Raw genomic sequence first — 21,787 nt, 5'->3', positions numbered from 1 at the left:
ACGTTCTATCAGTAGAATGATACATACCTTGAAATTGATGCTCAGGATCGTCAATATGACCCTCGCGTAGATTCTCTTGTCAGTGACGAATCTGTACAAGCAATGGACGTCCTCTCCCGGCGGTGCTTGCTTGTACACCAGCGTGTTAAGAGGCGACCGGAGTCGACCAGCTCTTTGCTTCCACGACGCTATGACTTCATCGCATGCGGTGCCTTGTACGGGCTCGCCGAAGCGAGTGTTGTTGAAGAAGTCGTAATGAGCCCAGTAATATAATGAAGATCTGGAACAAGAGATAAGTAATCTTATCTAATTGTTTGAATCAAGAAGTATGAATAAAGTCCGTAGAAATCATATATTTATCCAAAGGACTATTTCCACACATATACTTCTAATTAATAGTAGTAGTAGTAGTAAACATTTTATTGCACAAAACAAGTACATAACACCGAGAGAATACAATAAATTTGTACAAAGGCGAAGGCTAAATAGATGACAGTTTTGAAACATACGCAATTTTTTTTTACTTACCCGCTGTAGCTTCCAGTCTTGCTCTCAAATCTGACAAACATGGCATTCCCGGTGGACACAAAGTCGTGTTTCTCCATGGGTCTACTGAAGGTGTCGCAGAACGTCTTAATGATCCTGGCATCGTCAGGTCTAGGGGCGTCGTATAGCGTAAGGGATTCTCCGCAGTCACCAGTCCATGGCACTATTGGGGACTCTATCCTGTTAATTCGGAAGCTGGGGACAAAAGAATGTATCATTAATTATCATTTACATATTACCATTGCTGCTATTACCTGTAATTGTTTCTCATCAGTTAGGCACAATATAAATTCAAGAGGTCGATAGAATTCATAGAATTAATACCTTCATTAGCTTTGGTACCCGTTGATCAACAGATCTAATCCCAATCCTTGTTTACTACGGAAATATAGTCTGACAAAATAGAGTAGAAATTAAAAAGTCGCAAAATGTAGTGTCGTCCCTTTCACATCAATCTATAAAAGAAAACGGACGACACTACAGTATTGCCACTTTTAAATTTCTACTCTTTTTTTGTCAGGCTATACTCAGTTTTTACTGGAGTTTCTAAACAGTGGACGGCATTGTCTATACAATCAGCATCTGAACTTGTATCAAGTACTTAAACTAATTTTATGTGGTATTGAAGAATTACCTTGGAAAATACAGCCTCACAACTTGTCCAGGCAATCCCTGCATCAGATACGTGCACGACGTGTGTGGAGGATACCAATGGGCCACAGAGAGGAAGATACCCTCCGTGTCCCCTGATTTCTTCAGGGACTCGGCTGTTAGGAGCCAGTCGCATTTGCCGACCTTGGACCCCGGGCCTTCGACGTGTCCTGGCCAGTTACCGACGTTGAAGTGGAAGCCGGTGTTGAGAAGGGGGCCTGAGGGTTGAGTTTAAGGTTACACTTTGTACAATCAGATGTCAGTCTAAACTAACTAACGGTCTTTTTTATTTAAAGTTGTACACAATTTTTTTTAAGTATTTGGATTTTTTTATGGTATTCCTTCCCAGAATCACAAGTTCTTTCGATCCTAATAGGGGGAAAAATAGTGTCTCAAGATTATTATTTCCATTTTTTTACCGTTTCTATGACAAACGGTAAAAAATAACTTTATATGGCGGGAACGAAGTGTAAAAAACGAAAAATGTATGATTTCATTGTGAAACTAATAATATAAGAATTCCCAAATATGTATAAAATAAAGTGAAGTGTACAATTTTTGAATAAAATAGCTCAAATATAATCGCATGATCAATATGTAGGTAGGTATTATTTTTCTACACCTTTTCTATTTTACAATACAAATATAGATATTATTTTTATATTTTTTACAATACAGCGTATGGTAAACCTGCATTTTAAAATTATCGAGAATATAAATAGCTATAGATATTCTTTTCATATTTTCTACAATACAGCATAAAGTATAAATACCTGTATTTGAAAATTATCGACAACTTCGTGCAGTGTAGGTAATAACAAGGCAAAAGTCACGTATTTCCAGTTATTGTAGAAAACACTTTCCTATTGCAACAGCACGTTTTATTTTAAAGGCATAAAGTTTTCAGTTAATGAACACATTTTTGAATTGGACGCACAATATATGAAATGGAATACTGCAGATGAATCCATTATTTACTAAAATGTTTATACTTATGTATTTTCTAGTATACAATAAGCGTGTTGTTCGTGTATTGAAATTAAAACGTCCAAGCTACATATTTTGAAAAAGGTTTAGAGTTTGTGAAGTTAGGCTTGAAGAGTTAGAAGCTTGGCTCTATAAGAGATCTGATAACTTTTTGTCAGTGCGAGCCTTATGGTTTCGTCTTGACGACATTTTACATGAAAATATTTTTGGTGGGATTACTTATTTCTACGTACGTTTCCATCAAAATAGCAATCAATTCAATAAATAGCAGTCTCTTCTTGGGATTAGTTGTCAAGCGGATCCCAGGCTAATGAGCCGTGGCAAAATGCTGGGATAACGCGAGGAAGAAGAGATCCATCAAAATAGCCTGCTCTTTATTACGAACTTTACTCTTGAGCCTATAATTGAAATTGAAATTGATTATTTCAGGTCTGTCGATAAGAAGTGAAGTGAAGTGTTTATTTCAGGTGTGTGTATAATGATAATGACTATTTTTACCTGCAGGTGAACTGACGAACTCCACGAAGAGATCCTGCGAAGTCCCGATGATGGAGTAGGGGAACTTCCCCATTCCGCAGAACGTCCCGATCACGAAGGCGGACTCGTCTTTCCCGTCGTATATCTTTATGTAGTCGTACGGACAGTTTTCTGCTCCTGTGAAATAGGAAATAATAGTCATTTATTTTACAAGGGGGCAAAGTTGTTGTTTAACTGCTCGTGCTAATATTGATACCCGAGCAAGCGAAATATTCGAAAAATGGAATCTTGGAGGGTTTCAAAGCAGAGGGTGAAACAAAATTTGCCCCTGACTGAAACACTTTCACCACAACCCGAACCAATTATTAAATGTAAAATATCAAACAAAAACAAATCCAAATGAATGTTATTAAATATTTATCATCCAAAATCATAATTTAAAAGTAAATTCTACCAGCAAACATAAGAAAACAAGTCAAAATTTTCATTTGATTGCTTTGCCTCACATGTGAAAAAAATGCAACTTTGCTATCAGTTTTTGAAGTGCAAACTATTAAGCCTTTCCGAGCTGGTGTGGTGAAAAGTAACATTCTTGGTAACATTTTACCGTCAGATAACAGACTACTTTTTACAAGCTTTTTATTAACTTGCAATTTAAGGTGCCTTTGTATGTTTGTAAGGGTCAAATTTTGCAAGTTTTTGATCCACTTCCCGGTTTCCTATGAAAATATGCATACATATGTAAGTCGGGTGACAATGCAATGTCACCCGACCATCGAGCTGATCTGATGATGGAGACAGGGGGTGGCCATAGGAACTCTGTGATAAAACCAAGAAACCTAACTGTGTTTGGGATTTATAGAATTGTCTCCATGAGTATTAGTTGCCTGTGGTAAGAAAAGCACAGTCAGCGATAAAAGCTTGTACCAAAAATTTTATTATTGCCAAAAACTTATCTAATTAGATAACTCACTTATTTTATCAATTGATTTAAAGAGAAGAAGAAGAAAATCGAGGTTTTTAAGAGTAGGTAATCACAGATTCTGTCAGGTAGTAAGTTTTGGCTGTCAAAGAAAAAACATTTTTAATTCTAGTAACAAAAGTTAAATTAGATTCTCGTTTTCTTTTTTGTAAAATAATTTCCATTAATTTTACCTACGCAATTACCAAAATGTCTTTTTAGCACAAAAGGTAAATTCCACAGATTATTCTGATAAAAACGTTGCCAACCGACAGGTAGACGAGGGTTCCCGAGTTTTGACAGTTCCTAAGAATTTAATATCAGGTAGAAGTTCCTTTCAAGAGGCCCATTCTGTTTTCGCATTTTGATATGGCTTTCATCTTATTTTGATACGACCTATGCGAACTAGGCTACCATCAGTTTGGCACTGACATAAACGCTATCGAAAACGTAACTTACTTTCTATGCATCTCGCTCGTGCTCGCATATTACTGCGAGCGAGAGTAAATTACGTAGACGTTAGCGTATATTGACTGACACTGTCAGTGACTCATGGTGACACTGTCAGGGACTGTCAAAAGTGACGTTTGGATGACAACTGCAGCTGTATTGTTGCCACCGCTGTCAATTTCCTTGATAAAATGAACGTCATCATTGCAGTAATAATGCGGCGGCGAACGTCACTTATTTTATCAAGCAAATTGATAGATTGCCACCGCTAGGTAGCAACAACGACCCCGCAACTGTAATGCAGAGGGCCTACCGCCAACCCCGTTCGACGTGTTGCCATAGGGATATCACACTTACGGACGAATTTACAAGAGTGGCAGAGAGGTAACACGTCGAACGCGGTTCACGGTAGGACCTCAGTTGCAGTTGACCGAACGTTAATAATGTAATTAGCCGGTCTAGCCAAGGTTACAATCGCTTCTACAACGAAAAGCATTATGTCTCTATCACTCTTCCGTATTAGTGTGACAGTGACAGTTGCGTTTCGATCGCTACGGAGCGTAAGCGATTGGCAACTTGGCTACGCGGCCTGGAGTCGTCTCATGTACAGATTAATATGACTTAAATGAACGTCGTGTCGAAACAATATCAGAACTTTATCAAATTGGTTAAAAAAACTGAATCGGCCCCTAGGTCGAAGTTTCTTCCAGATTTACGCCATTATTGGGTGCTTGTTATTTATGTGCTTCATAAATCTAGCCACAGGTAAAAAATGAAAGATGGCCGGTTATTAGATATCAGTAATTGGGTGTAGTACGGTGAAAGGTTTATGACTTGGAGAATATATTGCTGGAGCGGTCAGGTATATGAGGTTTAATAATATAAGTTTTTTTAAACCCCTAAAATGTAATTAAAAGTTTCTTAGTGAAATGTCAAATAATTTTTAAATTAATCAGAGTTTCATTCTATTGAGTAGGTATGTACGTATTTTTTGATCAATTAATTCGTTTATAATAACACTTGCACTGCGTGCTGGGCTATCAATATTTCTGCAGACTTTTCTTGGTTTAATTATAGGAAAAAAAAATACTAACTGGCGTAAAGTGGCGCAGAAGGGCAAAATGGCGCTCTCTTGTATCAGAGGCCAAGATCCTTTTTGGATCACTGAGTCAATGATGTGTGTATGTAACTCAATGAAATGGCGTGATGTCAATGTACTCGTACGAAATTCTTCATGCTTAGCGTTCTTACTTTACTTACCCGAAGTAATAGGCCTCATTGGACAAGTCATGATATTCTCGCACCGCTGCCCGTCGATGTTAAACTCCTCATTCTCGATGTACAGCTTTATATAAGGCAGCCGAGTATTCAGGTGGTATCTAGAAAAAAATAGTACATTTCGATGCTAGTGCGGAAGGTATGTCATTACTTCACGAGTACCAAGATATCTTGCCACGAGCCGCAGGCGAGTGACAAGACTCGGGACGAGTGAAGAATGACATTTCCGCACGTGTATCGAACGACGTTTTTTAATACAGTTGCGAAAAAATAAGAAAAACATTGTTAATCGTACACTAAACAAAAGTGGTAACAGTGACAGCTCGGTTAGACGTCGTCTTTAAGTATATTATATCTATGGGCGTTTGGCAGCTATTCCGTTCCATTCAGTCAACTTATTAAGAACGGAATTTTCAATATTGAATATTAAAAAATAAACGTGTTATAATGATGAAGAGGTAAGTAATTAAATATGAAATATGTAATATTTTTCGTATTCTTACATTAACGGTAGGTTTTTATGCTGATTACGACGTTTAAAGGAAACTAATATTAACACTCATCAATAAGTAGCCGTGAATTGGAACAAGTATAAATTTAAAAAAAATTGGAAAAGTAAAAAGCACTAGTTCGAGATAACCAACTTTCCACACGCTAAACAGCTACGTAAAGTAGCACTTTTTGAGCAACTGTATTAAAAAAAATATTATAAGACCATAGAGAAAAAAAATACATAGACTTCTCACTCCATACATCAGTTTTGGTACCAAAGACTATTATTTTCATAGTCAACATCTAGCATCGAGTCAACATCTAGACCGAAAATGTTGCTCAACAACATAAGACTTTCTGGTCGGTGCTACGTCTATTGTCAAGTAGCAGTACTGATAATTCCGCTACACGAAGCTTGATGTCGACAATGAAAAAAATAGTCTTTTTGGTACCAAAAGTGATCATACATCACTTGTGAGCACTCTTGTCTTACTATATTTAGCTATGATAAGACTGACTGAACTAACCTACCGCCTACCGCCTACTCTCGTCACGCAAAGTAGGCGCTAGTGGTCGAGTTGCGGAAACCCGCCCTTGTTACAATACAAAGTATTTTTAACAAGCAAAAGAGCGTTTTAAAAAAAAATGATTTTTTTTTTGGAAACGCTCAGAAACGCCTGCGAACGTCCGGTAGCCGTTTAAAAAGTGTAATGCTATTACGGTAGATGTCGCTAGGGTCGCCTACACCCATATGGTGGAAAGATTGGCTGGCTTAGGATAAGGTCTTGATGGCTCAGGTGGCAGAGCCCTAGAGTATCGATCCAGAGGATGTGAGTTCTAACCTTACCCAAGACACTAATAGAGATATATAATATCCACTTTTAAATTTATTCTACGTTTGTGAAAATCTTTATTATCAGGCAACTCATTAAAGTTGCCTGAAAACAAAGAACAATAAACCGTAACCACAAATCATAAAGACAATAAAATGTATGACATCATACATTAATAATATGTATGATGTGTGTATTAATATGATTTGTGGTTACGTGAAAACAGCTTTTATCAGAAAACGTACTCCTAAAAACGAATACACAAATGAAACGAATTTCGTGCCGAATACAAAAGATAATTGTGTTTTTCATTACAATGTAAGTATCTAACTTTGATAATAAGGTATTCAAGGAAAAACTAACAGTATGTTAAACAAAGTTGCTTATTGGAAAGAGGATTCGCTATTGTTTGAGCATCTTTACAGGATCGTTGAAGCTTGTCGGATCTATTGTTCTGCTTTGCTACTTTCTCATCCATAGCATCCATCGAATGTACCTACGTATTAAAGGGGTGAAAAATAGTAAGTAACAATAACTAAATACCAAAAGTTGTTTTGAGTTACACTTATACTGTAACTCAAAACAACTTTTGGTATTTAGTTATTGTTACTTACTATTACTTACCTACTTGTATATACTTAGTGTAATAAATTTAAAAATTGTAAATAGAACCAATTGTCGCTCACGGGCGCAAACTAACAAATTAGCATAGAATATTATTAGTGCATGTATCTCATTAAGTGAAATGTAAATTTCTTTTGAGATGAATTAAATTCTTTAACCACAAAGGGGTTTTTACAGCAATAGAACCTCAAAGTTTCAATTTTTTTTTACTTATCTTAATGAAAAAAGTACCATGCGATTTTTTACATTTGGGTCAAAAACAAAACTGTGTTCGCGTCTTTCCTGTAGACATACACAAGAATTAGGGGCTATAAAGGTTAATTTTCTTATTTAACGCTTATCCACGTGAAAAGGTCCTCCTTTTATTTAGGGAATTGTGATAAAATCAGTACTGATCGTGAAAAGGTGTTTAAAATCCAAAAGCGCGCCGTTCGAATAATTGCTAACAAACCGCACGATCATCCCGCTCGGAGCCTATTCAAAGAGCTGAAAATACTTACCCTACCTAGCGTATTCATTCTTGAAGCCTGTCTACACGTCCGGTACAACCTCGGGTCGTATCCAACTCGCGCCCAGCACCATGCCCCCGGCAGGAGCACGCGCGGCCAGCACCTTCTAGTCGTGCCGTTGCGGAGGCTAGCTAAGGTTCGAGGAACACTCGGTGTACTGGGGCCTAAAATTTACAACTGTCTTCCAGCTGACATACTAAACGCGCCCAGCGATACAGTTTTTAAAAACAAGCTTAAGAATCGGTTACTAGTTTTGGCTTGTTACACAATTGACGAATACTTTGAAATGATATCATTGGCCCACTCATAAATATTGTAATACTACTACTAAAATTAAACTGGCAATGGTTATGAAAATATCTTACAATTAGACTTAAACTAATAACTGTGTGTTAAGAAAGATATATAATTTAAAAATGTGACATATTAGTTATAATATATTTTTATGCCTGACATGTAAAATTCTATGACTTTTACCAATAAAATTCTGATTCTGATTCTGATTCTGATACTTACATGCCCACAAGCTGTTAACTATTGCCCACAGAAGACAAAAATGTACAGTTCGCGCGAACACGCTAGTTTTCTCTCCTATGGGCAAAGTTAACAGCTTGTGGGCATGTAAGAATGATTTCATCAAAGTTCTATAAATAAAAGGAGGACCTTTTCACGTGGATAAGGGTTAAATATGAAAATTAACCTTTATAGCCCCTGATTCTTGTGTATGTCTACAGGAAAGACGCGAACACAGTTTTGTTTTTGACCCATTTTGTTATAAAATAAGCTGTGTGGCCACTATAATTAAAACATAATATTTCACCGTCAAAAAATTTTCTTCTTTTGAAGACGGCTTCAATTGTAACGTGACGTCACGATCAAGTACCGTTTAGTAATGGGTTTGTAGGATTGTCCGATTTTGACTTCCGTTTTCAAATATTGTATTGATTGAACGAATCTTCTAAATAGTGATGACATAGACCTTTCAACGAGCAATTCTTGTATATTATTATATTTCGGGGATCTCGGAAGCGGCTCTAACGATTTCTATGAAATTTGCTATATGGGGGATTTAGGGGCAAAAAATCGATCTAGCGAGGCTTATCTCTAGGAAAACGCGCTTATATATATATATATTTTTTTTTTTTCCGAGTAAAGTTCGGTCTCCCAGATATTGATACCTAATTCTTACCTGCAATGTAAGTTCCTGGGGTACACTCCTGGATAAGCTGCAGACTGCACGTAGCACGTCTGCAGCCTGCAGTCTCTGAACACTCGCTCGCAGTATGACCTGGTACAACAAAAAATATAGTATTTAATTTCTGTACTCCTCAATTAAATGACCAGGAGGCGTAGCCAAAACAGGACAAAAAACAAAAAGAACAGAGGGCGTAGCCAATATGACATTCGTACGTCGACAAACGACAACGAAAAAAAAATGTATGGGGATGATTGATGCTACGAAACATCACGTGAATATTTTCATGCATTAAATAAAACAAAGGCGAATTTATCCTTGTCATCTCATCATCATCGTAAATTGATAGGGAATATTACGCAAAACTCTGTGTAGAGGGCATCACGCACAATCACAGGGCAAGGCCTACTACACCGGTCAAATCTTACAATAAAAAAACAATGCGTGATGTAGTTCTGTATTTTTTGTATATTGTTTATAGTCCTTAGAGGAATGTGAGACTATGTTTTGCAAGCAAAGAAAAGTTGTGCTCTCTGCGTAATTTGCGAAAAACTGCAAAAATTTCGGACTTTTTTCAGATTTTACAGTTTCATCATAAAACTATGGGTTTTTGGTCAAAACTTGCTATGTAATGTTGAAAGAATATTAAATTTGGAACAATTTAAGCCCACAAACAGCGCCGTATGTCAAATAGTTCTTGAGATATGGGGCTTTAAAAAAAGGGTATTTTTTTCCTTGGAATGAAATTACAAGTTTTTCCTATATTTTAAGACAAATATCGGCACAACCGCTCATGCTATGATATATATGGCAATGAAAGTTATAGCAAATTTAATTACCTTTCATTTAAGTGCTAGAAAAAGTCAGTAAGTCTTACAGTACTGAAGTTATCGTAAAAAAATGAAATCGCTATAATGGGGAAGGCAACTAATGTATTGTTTTAGGCATTATCAAAATCCCTTCAAAAGGCAGTACCATTGTCGAGAACGCAATCTACGATTATCTTTTACCGGTTTTCCCCGATAGCAGTAGAGCGACGTCGGAGATCAACCATTTTTAAAATGCACTCACGCCACTCACCTCTTAAGCACTTCATTCATTCAGTAATGAAATCAAGACACAATCTGTAGTTAGGCTTGTTTCTCGGCCCCACTTTTTGGTTGTAGCCGTAGATTTCATGATGCCAATTCTGATTTTACAATTTGTTATGGTTTTGAACTTGTTTTAATACGACCGACCTTGACAATAGTTCACGGTAATCGGCGTGGTGTTGGTGAAACACACTGAAATTACTGGAAGTCATGTCATTAGTATCTAGCTTGCGCTCGCTTATTGGTGCTCTTGAGTGTACTCTGAGTCGTGGTAATGGTAATACAAGATCACGATAAAATCCTAACCATAACAAGTTGATACATCAGAATCAGTTACCATTACCCACTCTAGGTATACGTTTGTGTTATAATCCACGGGTCATAACTGGCAATATCCTGTTACTACTAGTCTTTACTAGATAGGTGTATAAACTGACAAACCAAATCATTTATAGAAAAAGAACTGAACGAAACACGTAGGAAAGTATAGATAAGTGTGTGTTAACATGATGTGCCAAGCCGGGCGGATCGCATACATTTGTTTCATATCGGTAAGCTTACATACCGGTTTCTTTAGCCCTTGACTCGTATAAGCGATATTAATAATGAACTACAGCATCATGTTGAGTAACTGGCGTGATTGGCGTTGGGCGAGCTTTTATAAGATAATTAAAGAGAATATTAATTAAGTTAAGATTAAAAAACCCGTTTTGAACACCCTAAATCCGATAAATTTCCGAATATTTTTAGTTAAATGCCTATATCTACAATCCGAAAAAAGTTTCACTTGTATCGTGGTTTCATAAAACGACACAATTACTTGTTTTCTATTGATAAATTGACCCATTTACTTTCCAATTATTTTTATTTTTACTATAAATACATTTATTTTATAGAGTAAATACTACTAGTGAAAGAGGTATTGCTAGTTACAACCCGTGGATTGACAACTCTCTGAGCAGTAGCACCACATTCATTTCAGCCTTAACAACCATTGGAAATGAATTTGTAATTTATTGTGTAAATTCGGTAAACCATTGAAGAAGTTTTGATATACTGGTTACATGACAAGACTGAGTCACATACATGCCCTATAACTAAACGTTTACCTAGAGTGGGTAATGGTAGCTGATTCTGATGAATCATTATGTTACGGTTAGGATATTATCGTGATCTTGTATTACCACGACTCAGAGTTCACTCAAGAGCACCAATAAGCGAGCGCGAGCTAGATACTAGTGACATGACTTTCAGTGTGTTTATCCAACACCACGCCAATTGCCGTGAACTATAATTATTACCGTCAAGGTCGGTCGTATGAAAACAAGTTCAAAATCATAACAAATTGTTAAATCGGAATCGGCATCGTGGGATCTATGGCTACAAGCAAAAAATGGAGCCGAGAAACAAGCCAAACTACAGATTGTGTCTTGATTTCATTACTGAATTGAAGTGCTTAAGAGAGGGGTGCATTTTAAAAATGGTTGATCTCCGACGTCGCTCTACTGCTATCGGGGAAAACCGGTAAAAGATAGTCGTATATTGCGTTCTCGACGATGGTACTGCCTTTTGAAGGGGTTTTGACAATGCCTTAAACAATACATCAGTTGCCTTCGCCATTATAGCAATTTCATTTTTTTACGATAACTTCAGTACTGTAAGACTTACTGACTTTTTCTAGCACTTAAATGAAAGGTAATTAAATTTGCTATAACTTTATTCATTGCAATATATATCATATCATGAGCGGTTGTGCCGATATTTGTCTTAAAATATAGGAAAAACTTGTAATTTCATTCCAAGGAAAAAAATACCCTTTTTTAAAGGCCCATATTTCAAGAACTATTTGACATACGGCGCTGTTTATGGGCTTAAATTGTTTCAAATTTAATATACTTTCAACATTACATAGCAAGTTTTGACCAAAAACCCATAGTTTTACAATAAATCTGTAAATTCTGAAAAAAGTCTGAAATTTTTGCAGTTTTTCGCAAATTACACAGAGAGCACAACTTTTTTTTGCTTGCAAAACATACTCTCACATTCCTCCAAGGACTCCAAACAATATATAAAAAATACAGAACTACATCACGCATTGTTTTTTTAGGAGATTTTTTTGTAAGATTTGACTGGTCTATACCGCGAGACACGAAAATCGAAAGTTCGATTTCTGCCTCTCTAACACTCTTGCCTATTCGATCGACAGATAGGCCGATAACGAAATTTCGATTTTCGCGTTTCGCGGTAGGCCACCTGAAAACAAACCGCCTCGATGCATCAATGTGAAAACTTGTCAAAAAACTGTTTAAGGCCATACTAATGTATAAGTTAATTTATGGTTTACTATGTGCATTAGTGCTCTACTATGGCGGCAGAACATAGCAGTAATACTCCCTATTAAGTATCATCTTCAAACATAAAATCTTAAACCTTCAGATTTAAGCTTTGCTATTAACCTTTCTAAGATACCATTGAAAAGGCTTCAAAAGTTTTAAAAACAATTTAATTTGTTTTAGTTTATGGCCGTTGTAAATTTTTACAGCTAGTTACTGTAAATATTCCAACCCGATACTTAAATAGAGGTCCAAAAGATACTTTGTAGGTAACAGAAATGTTACGATAAAATATGCAAAATTACTCCGCGTTCCCATCATTCTCGTGTCTAATTTGTATGTCACGGTCTGCCACGTAAATTGGATTATGCCGCCTCGGCAGAATGGTAGAAATAATGTTTCTAAGGGCATTCATTAATAATCCACTGGGACAAGCGGGGATGCAGAGTAAGAAGAATTTTGGTAGGTTAATGACCTTGTTGTAGCTACAGGGAGCTTAGCCAATTGAATATGACAATCGTTAAAAGAAAACGCCAATGGAAACTTAAGTAATGTATGGAAATAGTCACGTGGGTTTTCGTCCGGATACCATTTTTCTTTTCGTTTGGTGTTCGTTAATGTAAGATTGCCATCTTGGCCTTTGTCAGCCTTTTTTTATTCCAACTGCTAATCTTCTCGATTGGATATATTTAGTATTTTTCTTTTTGATTAATAAAAAACTAAATGACAATAATAATATTTACAAATATAAAACTGCTTTTGAAATTACAGTACAATAATTCTAAATACATAATATTTTGGCACATTATTGCTTGCCTATTACGTAAGTAAGTATAATTATTTCACAATATTTTATTACGTTGATGATACACCCGCCATTTTGCGCAACATTCATAATTTCGTAGAAGTTTGACGTTTAAAATAACACACCTGCACTGCCTGTGCTGTCAAAATCTCTGCAGATTTCTCTTGGTCTAACTGTAAGATTCCTCGTCTATATAAAATAATAACAATGCCAAAATAACCAACAAAAAATCTACTAAAAATGCCAAGTTTAACAAAGACATATTCAAATAAAACGCTAAAGGAAACTTTAAGTCGGAACAAACTGTGGATTTCTATAGGCTCCTTGTTATGGGGCCAGGTATTGTCGTCTTCCAGGCGAGGTTTACAAAGGAAGCCTGCAATTTTCCACGAACGATGCAAATCATACTTCGCGTGCAGGTTTCGAGAAAATGTTATTTGGAATGGGGAAGTTATTAAGATTTACGGATGCTGAGGTAAAAGAGATGATTTGGAATGTTGCTTGTTAAAAATAAGGATATTGTTTGAGTTCAAGGAATCCGAATTTTATCGAAATATTTACCTATCTAATTTTAAAGCTATTTAATTTTTTTTTATTAAGAGTGATTTTTACGTTGGATATAAGTGTTTATTTACCTAGGACTGACAATAAGAAATATTTTATTGTGCTTACGAGTATTAACGTACTTTTTGGTGTTTTTAGCATTTTTCGACTATACAAATTTGTTATGTTGTTGTTGAAACTCTACGTCCATGGGGTCCGAGCGCGCATAAGTTGTTCGCAGAAATCGCGAAGCGTCTGGTTGACGTAACTGGTGACCGAAGAGCTGGCGGCTACCTTGCACAACGTATCAGCATTGCGATGCAGCGAGGAAATGCCGCCAGCATCTTTGAGACAATGCTCAGGGGCCTATTCTAGATTTAAGCTAGTTATAATTTTTTTTCTAAACATGTTTATTTGTGTTTATTAAATAACAAAATAAATAAATCGTAAATCTAGCCCTTAATTAGCCTGAGGCATTTTTCCCAGGACGCTGGCCGCGTTCCCCCTCTGCACAGTGAGGCTGAGTTTTTGTGCAAAAAAGGGGCAGCTCGTAGGTCGCCAGACACCCAGACTAGTTTGGTAGAAATTTCTTTAACTAGCTTTTTGGTGTCTGACGACCAAGGACCGAGAGTTTCGAGAGTTATTAATTTCGTTTAGTAGTACCACTGTATATATATTTAATGTAAATAAATGATTTTCCCAGTATATGAAAAAAAGTTAATAAGTACATATTGGCCTTAAGATTAAACAATAAGACCTACCTACCCTACCCATACCCTACCAGACTGCGCCAGTAGGGTAAAATAAAAACCATTGTTACCTACATTTATAATAGTTAATTTCAGAAATTCATTTCGAAAATCTTAAGGTAACAAAACAGTACAATTCTCCATTCATCGGCCGTGTTCAAATAATCTGCAACTTACATAAATGGGCTTATCTCCATAGAGTTTTCAAGTCACTTACGCCCTTATGCAAACATTGTCCAGGCTTGAAGGAAACTTGAAGTTACGTGACGGACATTTTGAAATAAGCCGAATGCTTTTTCCAATTGTCGGCTATGAAAATGATGGAAACTTTTCGTTTATTGGCGAATAATGTACAATTTTGGGCGCCTTTCGTCTTCCGAATTTGGTTGACACTGAAAGTTCAAATTGTGTACTTTCCTTTATCCAGAAGTTATACTTATTCTTCCTGGCGTTATCCCGGCATTTTGCCACGGCTCATGGGAGCCTGGGGTCCACTTGACAAATAATCCCATGATTTGACGTAGGCACTAGTTTTTACGAAAGCGACTGCCATCTGACCTTCCAACCCAGAGGGGAAACTAGGCCTTATTGGGATTAGTCCGGTTTCCTCACGATGTTTTCCTTTACCGAAAAGCGACTGGCAAATATCAAATGATATTTCGTACATAAGTTCCGAAAAACTCATTGGTACGAGCCGGGGTTTGAACCCGCGACCTCCGGATTGAAAGTCGCACGCTCTTACTGCTAGGCCACCAGCGCTAGCTAGGCCACCAGCGCTTGGTTTGTCTTTTGGAAGCCCACACAGTGAAAGTGTTATTTTAAACGTCAAACTTCTATCAAATTCTGACGTATAAATAAAATTTACTCTGCGTGGGCTATCAAAATCGCAGCAGATTCTTCTAGGTCTGACTCTACACAGTCTGCGCATCTGACCTTTAAAAGTACTCTTTATAGACCTACTCTCTACTCTTTATAAACCTAACTTATGACCCTTTAAGATTTACATGTTACATCCTTTAATGCTCAAATAGCCCGCCTATCAATCTTGTAGCAGCTCAATAACCTAAAAATCGTTGCGACAAATCTTCCAAATACAAGTTCGAAGGAGCCAATCACTTAGCTTAAGCTAAAATGAGGGGAAGGCATTAGAGAGGGATTGAATGGGGGGAAATAGTAGCGAAAATTGAATACTTGACAGGAGGGTGCTGCCTATACCATCGAAAGAAATAGTATAGGTACATTCAACTGTCGTATTCTCACTTTCTTTGGACATATTACGCGTCGAGATGATACATCTGTGGAACGACTTGTAGTGCAGGGAAAAGTCGAAGGCACAAGGCGCGGTAGGTCACCAATGCGTTGGTCAGACCTAGTCAAAAGTGCATTCAATGAACCACTCCATGAATGTACAAGAAGGGCTACAGTTCGGGAGGAATGGCGACGGATTGTGAAGCTTGCCACCGGCCCTGACATGACGACCACGACCACTCTGACAAGAGTGTGACGACAAAGAAGAAGACATTCAACTGTAAAAATATGGGTGCATAAATCATCTCATAAATATGTCACATAGCTCTTATGTCAGTGAATTAAGAACCATGGGACACATTTTTGAATAAGTTGGCTACACCCATTTTTACAGTTGAATGTACCCTATTTAAAATTGTATCTATGTCGTTACCGTGTTTATTTGCATCCGGTTTTTTTTACGTAACAGACAATTTTAATATTTTTTTCTTTTTTTTTTAGCGATAAACCGCCTGTTGTTTACCTCTGCCTGTATTTCTGTTTTCTTTTGTGTTGTCTTCTTTTATTGAGGTGTGCAATAAAGAGTATTTGTATTGTATTGTATTGTATTGTATTTTAAAGCTTAATTATACGCGATTAAGTCCCATGTAAATAAAAGTTTTATACTGAATAAATAATTACATACATACAACTAATATTTAGGAACCTATGTAACAAAGTTATACGTTTTGTAGCAAGAAAATGGATATAGCAGTTAAAAAATCGTAATCGTAATAAAATTTTAAGTAGGTACCTAAATTAAATGAAATGTTATTAATTTTTATTTTAAATCGTGCAGAAAGGAGAGCCTAGTGCTCAAAATAACGACCTCATGTGGTCGCGACCCTCAGTCATAAGGAATCGAGGAAGAAGAAGAAGAATTTTAATTAACAACGATAAGAGTGTTCAGTTTTTTTTTTCGTTAATTAGAACCAAATTGTAAATATAAAATAAATTGTTTAATTAAAGAAAAGTCAGACGTGTCCCTTAAGTGGTATCTAATGAATGGTATCGTCTTGGGTCGTCCCATTCGTTTTTCGTCAAGTTCTTAGATTAGTGCTATTTTCTGCTTTCGTCACCCATTCTACATTCGTCGCAATCGTTAGTGGCTTTAGTGGGTGACTAATTTTATTTAAGAACTTGGCGAAAAACGAATGGGACGACCCAAGACTACCTACTTAATGAATGGTAATTGGATTAGTACTCTTAATATTATCATCTGGCTACAAATAACTACAATTACAACAAGACACAAAACCCCTATAAAACAGTCTGGCTTCTGAAATTCGCAGACTTGATTACAGGGCATAAATCCACGAGGCAATAATGGCGACGACTCCTAGTTATTTATTCGCCATTCGACTCACGTAGTGGTCGGAGTGGCCATTTTGGTGAGGTTTTACCGCTATAGGGTCACTAGCATCTAGGCTCAATATTTAGTACCTATTCAACCCACATTTATTTTCCGAAAAAATGACAACTTTCAGTGACCATTTTTAGGGTTGACATTTTATTGCAAAATGAATGTGGGTTACATATTTGCTTAACAGCATCCATATCACAAGTGTATTATGATATCGGCGTAGAAACTACATAAAAGAATTCTCCACTATATCATAGATATACTTACTATAAATATACCGAATATATAAATATAACGAACTTGTATAAATGATTTAGGAACTTACTGTAATCATACGATTCATATATTGAATTAAAAATAGGTACTGGACCTATATCGACCGGGAAATGAACCGTGATTACCTTTTGTATTGTCTTTTGTTGTTTTGTGTTATTCAGTTACCCGTGAACAAGACGCATGTAACTGCGTCGAAATATCATTGGGAGCTCGAAAAGAATACAAAAGGTAATCACAGTGAATCATTCAAAAATTCGCATTCAAAACTTACCCCGCCACCACTTCTCCTCTCCTGTTTGGATAGAGCTCCGGATGCTGACCATATCGAAGGTACACCTCGAACTGCTGTTCCGCTCTAAAAAAAACATTACTATCAGAGATGGCAATATCTTTACTTAAAAAAAAAGTGGAAACTTCAGATACGCTTGTTTGGCCATTTTATTTAAAGTTTTACTTTTTTTTTCCAATTTTTGAACTTTTTTGTTATTTCTGCTCAGGCCCCGTAGACAACATTCAAATCGCTAACACTCTACAGGGTGGAAAGATAAGTCGGGCCCTGGAGGGAAACTATCTTAAATACTTAAGCTGGCTCCATAGATTTATAAGGCATAGATCCCTAGTCCGTACACCCCCAGTGAAGCCATTTCAAGTGCGACGTCTCGTCACACTCGTATTCGAACGGCCGTCGCAGTACTCAAAGTCAAATCGGTGTGTGTACACCTCCCGTTTAAAAATCAAAAACTACAGGAAAGATGGTTGTTTGTACAGTGAATGGGTGTCACAACACATCATATAATAAAAACAAACCGCCCGATATTACATTTCACGCGTAAGTACCGAGTTTAAGGTGATATTTTTACATAATCGTAAATACAAAAATCCAAATTTTCGTCAGCTGCCATTTCTTCTAAATGTTGCCAGTGTAGTGAATATTTTTTCCTCCAAATGGGACATGACGTCTACATTCTAAAATAAATACGCTCAATTGAATTTCATTGTATAATTGTAGAAAATTATAATTAAGTTAATTATTTAGGTACTTAGTTTTTTTCTTATTTTTATTATGTGTAATGTTCGTTTCAGTTTTCTGACTGATCTGCTGTCTGCGAGATGGAAGGAAAAAAATTTGAATAAATCGGAATGACGCAATATGGAAACATTGGAAACCGACTAAACACAGTCGAATATGCTCTGTCATATTTAAATGTAAATTCTTATTATTTTATGCACTTTTATTTTGTTGAATAAAAATAAAATAGTAAAAACTTATCAGCTATTTATTTAAACCTTATTTCACAAAGTACAGAAATGCAATAAATCCCAAAATAAACAAAAAGCTTTTGCTACAAAATCGAATCTACACACTTCCTAATTATTAATAACCAAGTGTGGATGTTGTTAAAAATCCCCTACTTTGAGAGATGTAAATGAATACTGGCAACATATTTTGTATATATGTGTGTGTTTGCTGAGCGTAAAACACGAGCGTCGCACGCACACATCCATCGTGTTTCGGCTTCACTTTTGGCAGGTTCACCGTATGGGGACTATCTGTCTATGCGTTATTAGTTTAAGGCTGGCTCATTTTACTTAAAGGAGACATTCCTTTATTTTTAAAAAGAAACAAAACTGCATTCAAAGTATTTTTCTTTTTTTCTTCAATTTGGCTTGTCTAAAAAAATCTTAAGTACTAAATATTAGATTTTATGGATATTTTGTACGACAGACGAGTGTTAGACCTAATGTTTCTTGGAGAAATGTTATCATTAACATTAACTGTATCGACTAGTAGAATAAAATTGCAAGTTTTTATTTTTTGGAATTTTTAGTCGGTTCGAGTCCCGGGCGAGGCAAGCGAGTTTTAGAAAATCTTTGAATGCAGTTTTGTTTCTTTTTAAAAATAAAGGAATGTCTCCTTTAAGTAAAATGAGCCAGCTTAAGGATTTAAGGTAGTTTCCCTCCAGGGCCCGACTTATCTTTCCACCCTGTATAGCGAACGAAACGCAACTGTCACTGTCACACTCTGGGACATGGAAGAGTGATAGACACAAAGCGATTCGATGGCGAAGCGCAAGCGATTGTCTCCTTGACTAGCCCGCCTGAATCACGAACTCTTTCGATCCTAATGGTACAAAAAAGTTCCTGAATTTCCTTACATTTTTCATTCCGTTACCATCATACAAAGTCTATGAAAAATGATAAAGGAATGGAAAAAAAACTTGGAGCACTTCAGTGTACGAATTTAAACAAAATGACCTTCTTACACAAGTTTGTACAACGACGATAATGCAGTTAGAATCAGACCAAGACAAGTCTGCAAAGATTTTGATAGCACACGCAGTGCAAGTGTTGTTTCAAATGTCAAACTTCCATGGAACACGCATAAATAACACTTGCAATGCTTATGCTATCGAAATTGTTACAGACTTTTCTTGGTCTAACTCTAATGGTTTTTGCGTATCTAACTAAACTAACAATTTTTCCCCATACTTTCTAGCAAACAAAATGGTTTTCCGTGTTTCAATTTTCTCATTTTGTAATATGGGGGAGCCCTAAACGTCATTGATTGGACGATCAGCTCCACTCTAAGATCCCCCATCCACTGAGCAATCCCGCAAACGAGTTGAGCTTATCTCTGCTCATTTATCTCACCTCGACTCGAAACTAGGGTGAGTTTTGACATTCTACCAAGAAAGGGCGTAAGCGCCATGTATTTGCTAAGAGAATTAACGTTTTCGCTATGCGTGCGTTCTCCAGAGTTGAATGCGTAAAGCTGTGTTGAGCGCGAAATGCGCTTTATAAACAAATTTTGCGTGGAAGGGAATTAGAACGTACATTCTCTTGATTCAAATTTTGTTAGAAAATGAATGCTGTTTCCAGATTAAAGAGTGTGTTCAAAAGAGCTAAATAAAATAAAGAATAACTGAATGAAATTATTTCTATGATGCATGCTGGAATCGAACCAGCGTCCTTTGCTATAGCGGCAGATGCCTAAGCCATTCGCCCATCGGGGTCACGGCGGCATAGGTCGACTTTTTCCAAGTAGGTATACGCATTTCTTACTGAAGGCTTATGGCGCCCTTTTTTTTTGACTTTTATATGACTAGTATTACCTTGAATCGAAACTGAAGTAGGTCTGATCGGTGAAGTTGTCTGCATGGAAGACGATCTTCACGAAGTTGGTCTCCGATATGAAGGTCTGGGGCTGTTCGATCTCGCCACAGAAGAGACCGGGCTCCTTGCGGTTGGACACGTCGGTCTTTGCGTTGCCGTCGACGATCTGAATAAATAAACATCTACAGTTCTTCTGATGCTCCATTACGACACCCTGTGCTATAATAAGTACATTACGTAACTACATCGAAAATTTAATACACGTGTGAATAGGTAATACGCTACTCGTGTCGATTCATTCGTTTTCCTATTTTTCGCACGTGTATCGTGATTATTAGCATTTTCGGTGTCGATTTTTAAAGTTTCGTACGAAAGAGGCAGTGCGAATCAAGTCAAGGTCGTCTCATATCATTCAAAGATTGAAAATATTATTTATCAAGTACTTTTGAACAGTCGTATCCAATTAAAATATCAAATCTTAACAAATTGTAAAAGATTATTAATACATCATGTTATCGGCTAGAGTTAGACCAAGAAAACTCTGCAGCGATTTTGATAGCCCACGCAGTGAAAGTGCTAATTATACGTCATAATTTCATAGAAGTTTGATGTTTGAAATAACACTTAGGTACACTGCTGGGGCTATCAAAACCGCTGCAGACTTTTCTCGGTCTGACTCTAAGAAGTAAGTAGGGCTACAAGTTTAGCATAGCAGTAAAAGAATTGTACAATGTACCAAGAAGATGTGAGCCGTTATTAAAACAGGTTCAATTATGACTTTTACATGGAATGACGGCGTTATAAAAATTATTAACTTCTTTTGACAATAAAACACATAATTATTATCATTTTTTGTATCCTTCATCTTCCTTCGTTTTCTTAAAATAATACCTTAATGAATAAAGACCCTAATAATCGTAATTAACGATAACACCCCCGCTACAATTAGACCCAAAAGAATTAAAAACAGCAATCAGAAGCAGAATTAATTAAAAACATCGCGGGCCGATAATTGCGTCTCAGGCGTTCGAGTTTTTCGAAAAATTATTTCGAAAATTAATTAGTCGGCTCAGTGACGCGTGTCGAAACTCAATTAGGAAATTAAACAGACAGATTTTGCAACTCCGTATCAAAGTTTCTCTTTTGTTTGTCGGGGCGAAGCTCGAAGCTTGGCATGGGCGGGTTTCGTTTAAGAAAATAGGTAGATATTATAATTTGGGGAA

At 36.7% G+C, this 21,787-nt stretch overlaps 1 protein-coding gene across 1 annotated transcript in view; it reads right to left on the bottom strand.

Moving 5' to 3' along the window:
• The window catches only part of LOC134667541 (uncharacterized), a 136,938-nt gene that overhangs the window by 6,559 nt on the left and 108,592 nt on the right, over window positions 1-21,787 (bottom strand). Inside the window, exons 4-11 of the mRNA XM_063524966.1 lie at window positions 20,564-20,730; window positions 17,722-17,805; window positions 8,998-9,096; window positions 5,333-5,451; window positions 2,683-2,838; window positions 1,181-1,415; window positions 529-741; window positions 28-280 (exon numbers count right to left, since the gene is read on the bottom strand). Of these exons, the coding sequence (XP_063381036.1) occupies window positions 28-280; window positions 529-741; window positions 1,181-1,415; window positions 2,683-2,838; window positions 5,333-5,451; window positions 8,998-9,096; window positions 17,722-17,805; window positions 20,564-20,730 (1,326 nt within the window). The remainder of the gene's footprint in view (window positions 1-27; window positions 281-528; window positions 742-1,180; window positions 1,416-2,682; window positions 2,839-5,332; window positions 5,452-8,997; window positions 9,097-17,721; window positions 17,806-20,563; window positions 20,731-21,787) is intronic.

The sequence above is a fragment of the Cydia fagiglandana genome, chromosome 9 (assembly GCF_963556715.1).
Source record: "Cydia fagiglandana chromosome 9, ilCydFagi1.1, whole genome shotgun sequence".
NCBI lineage: Eukaryota > Metazoa > Arthropoda > Insecta > Lepidoptera > Tortricidae > Cydia > Cydia fagiglandana.
Note: the sequence above shows the minus strand (reverse complement) of the source record. Positions and strands in the feature narration are given on the sequence as shown.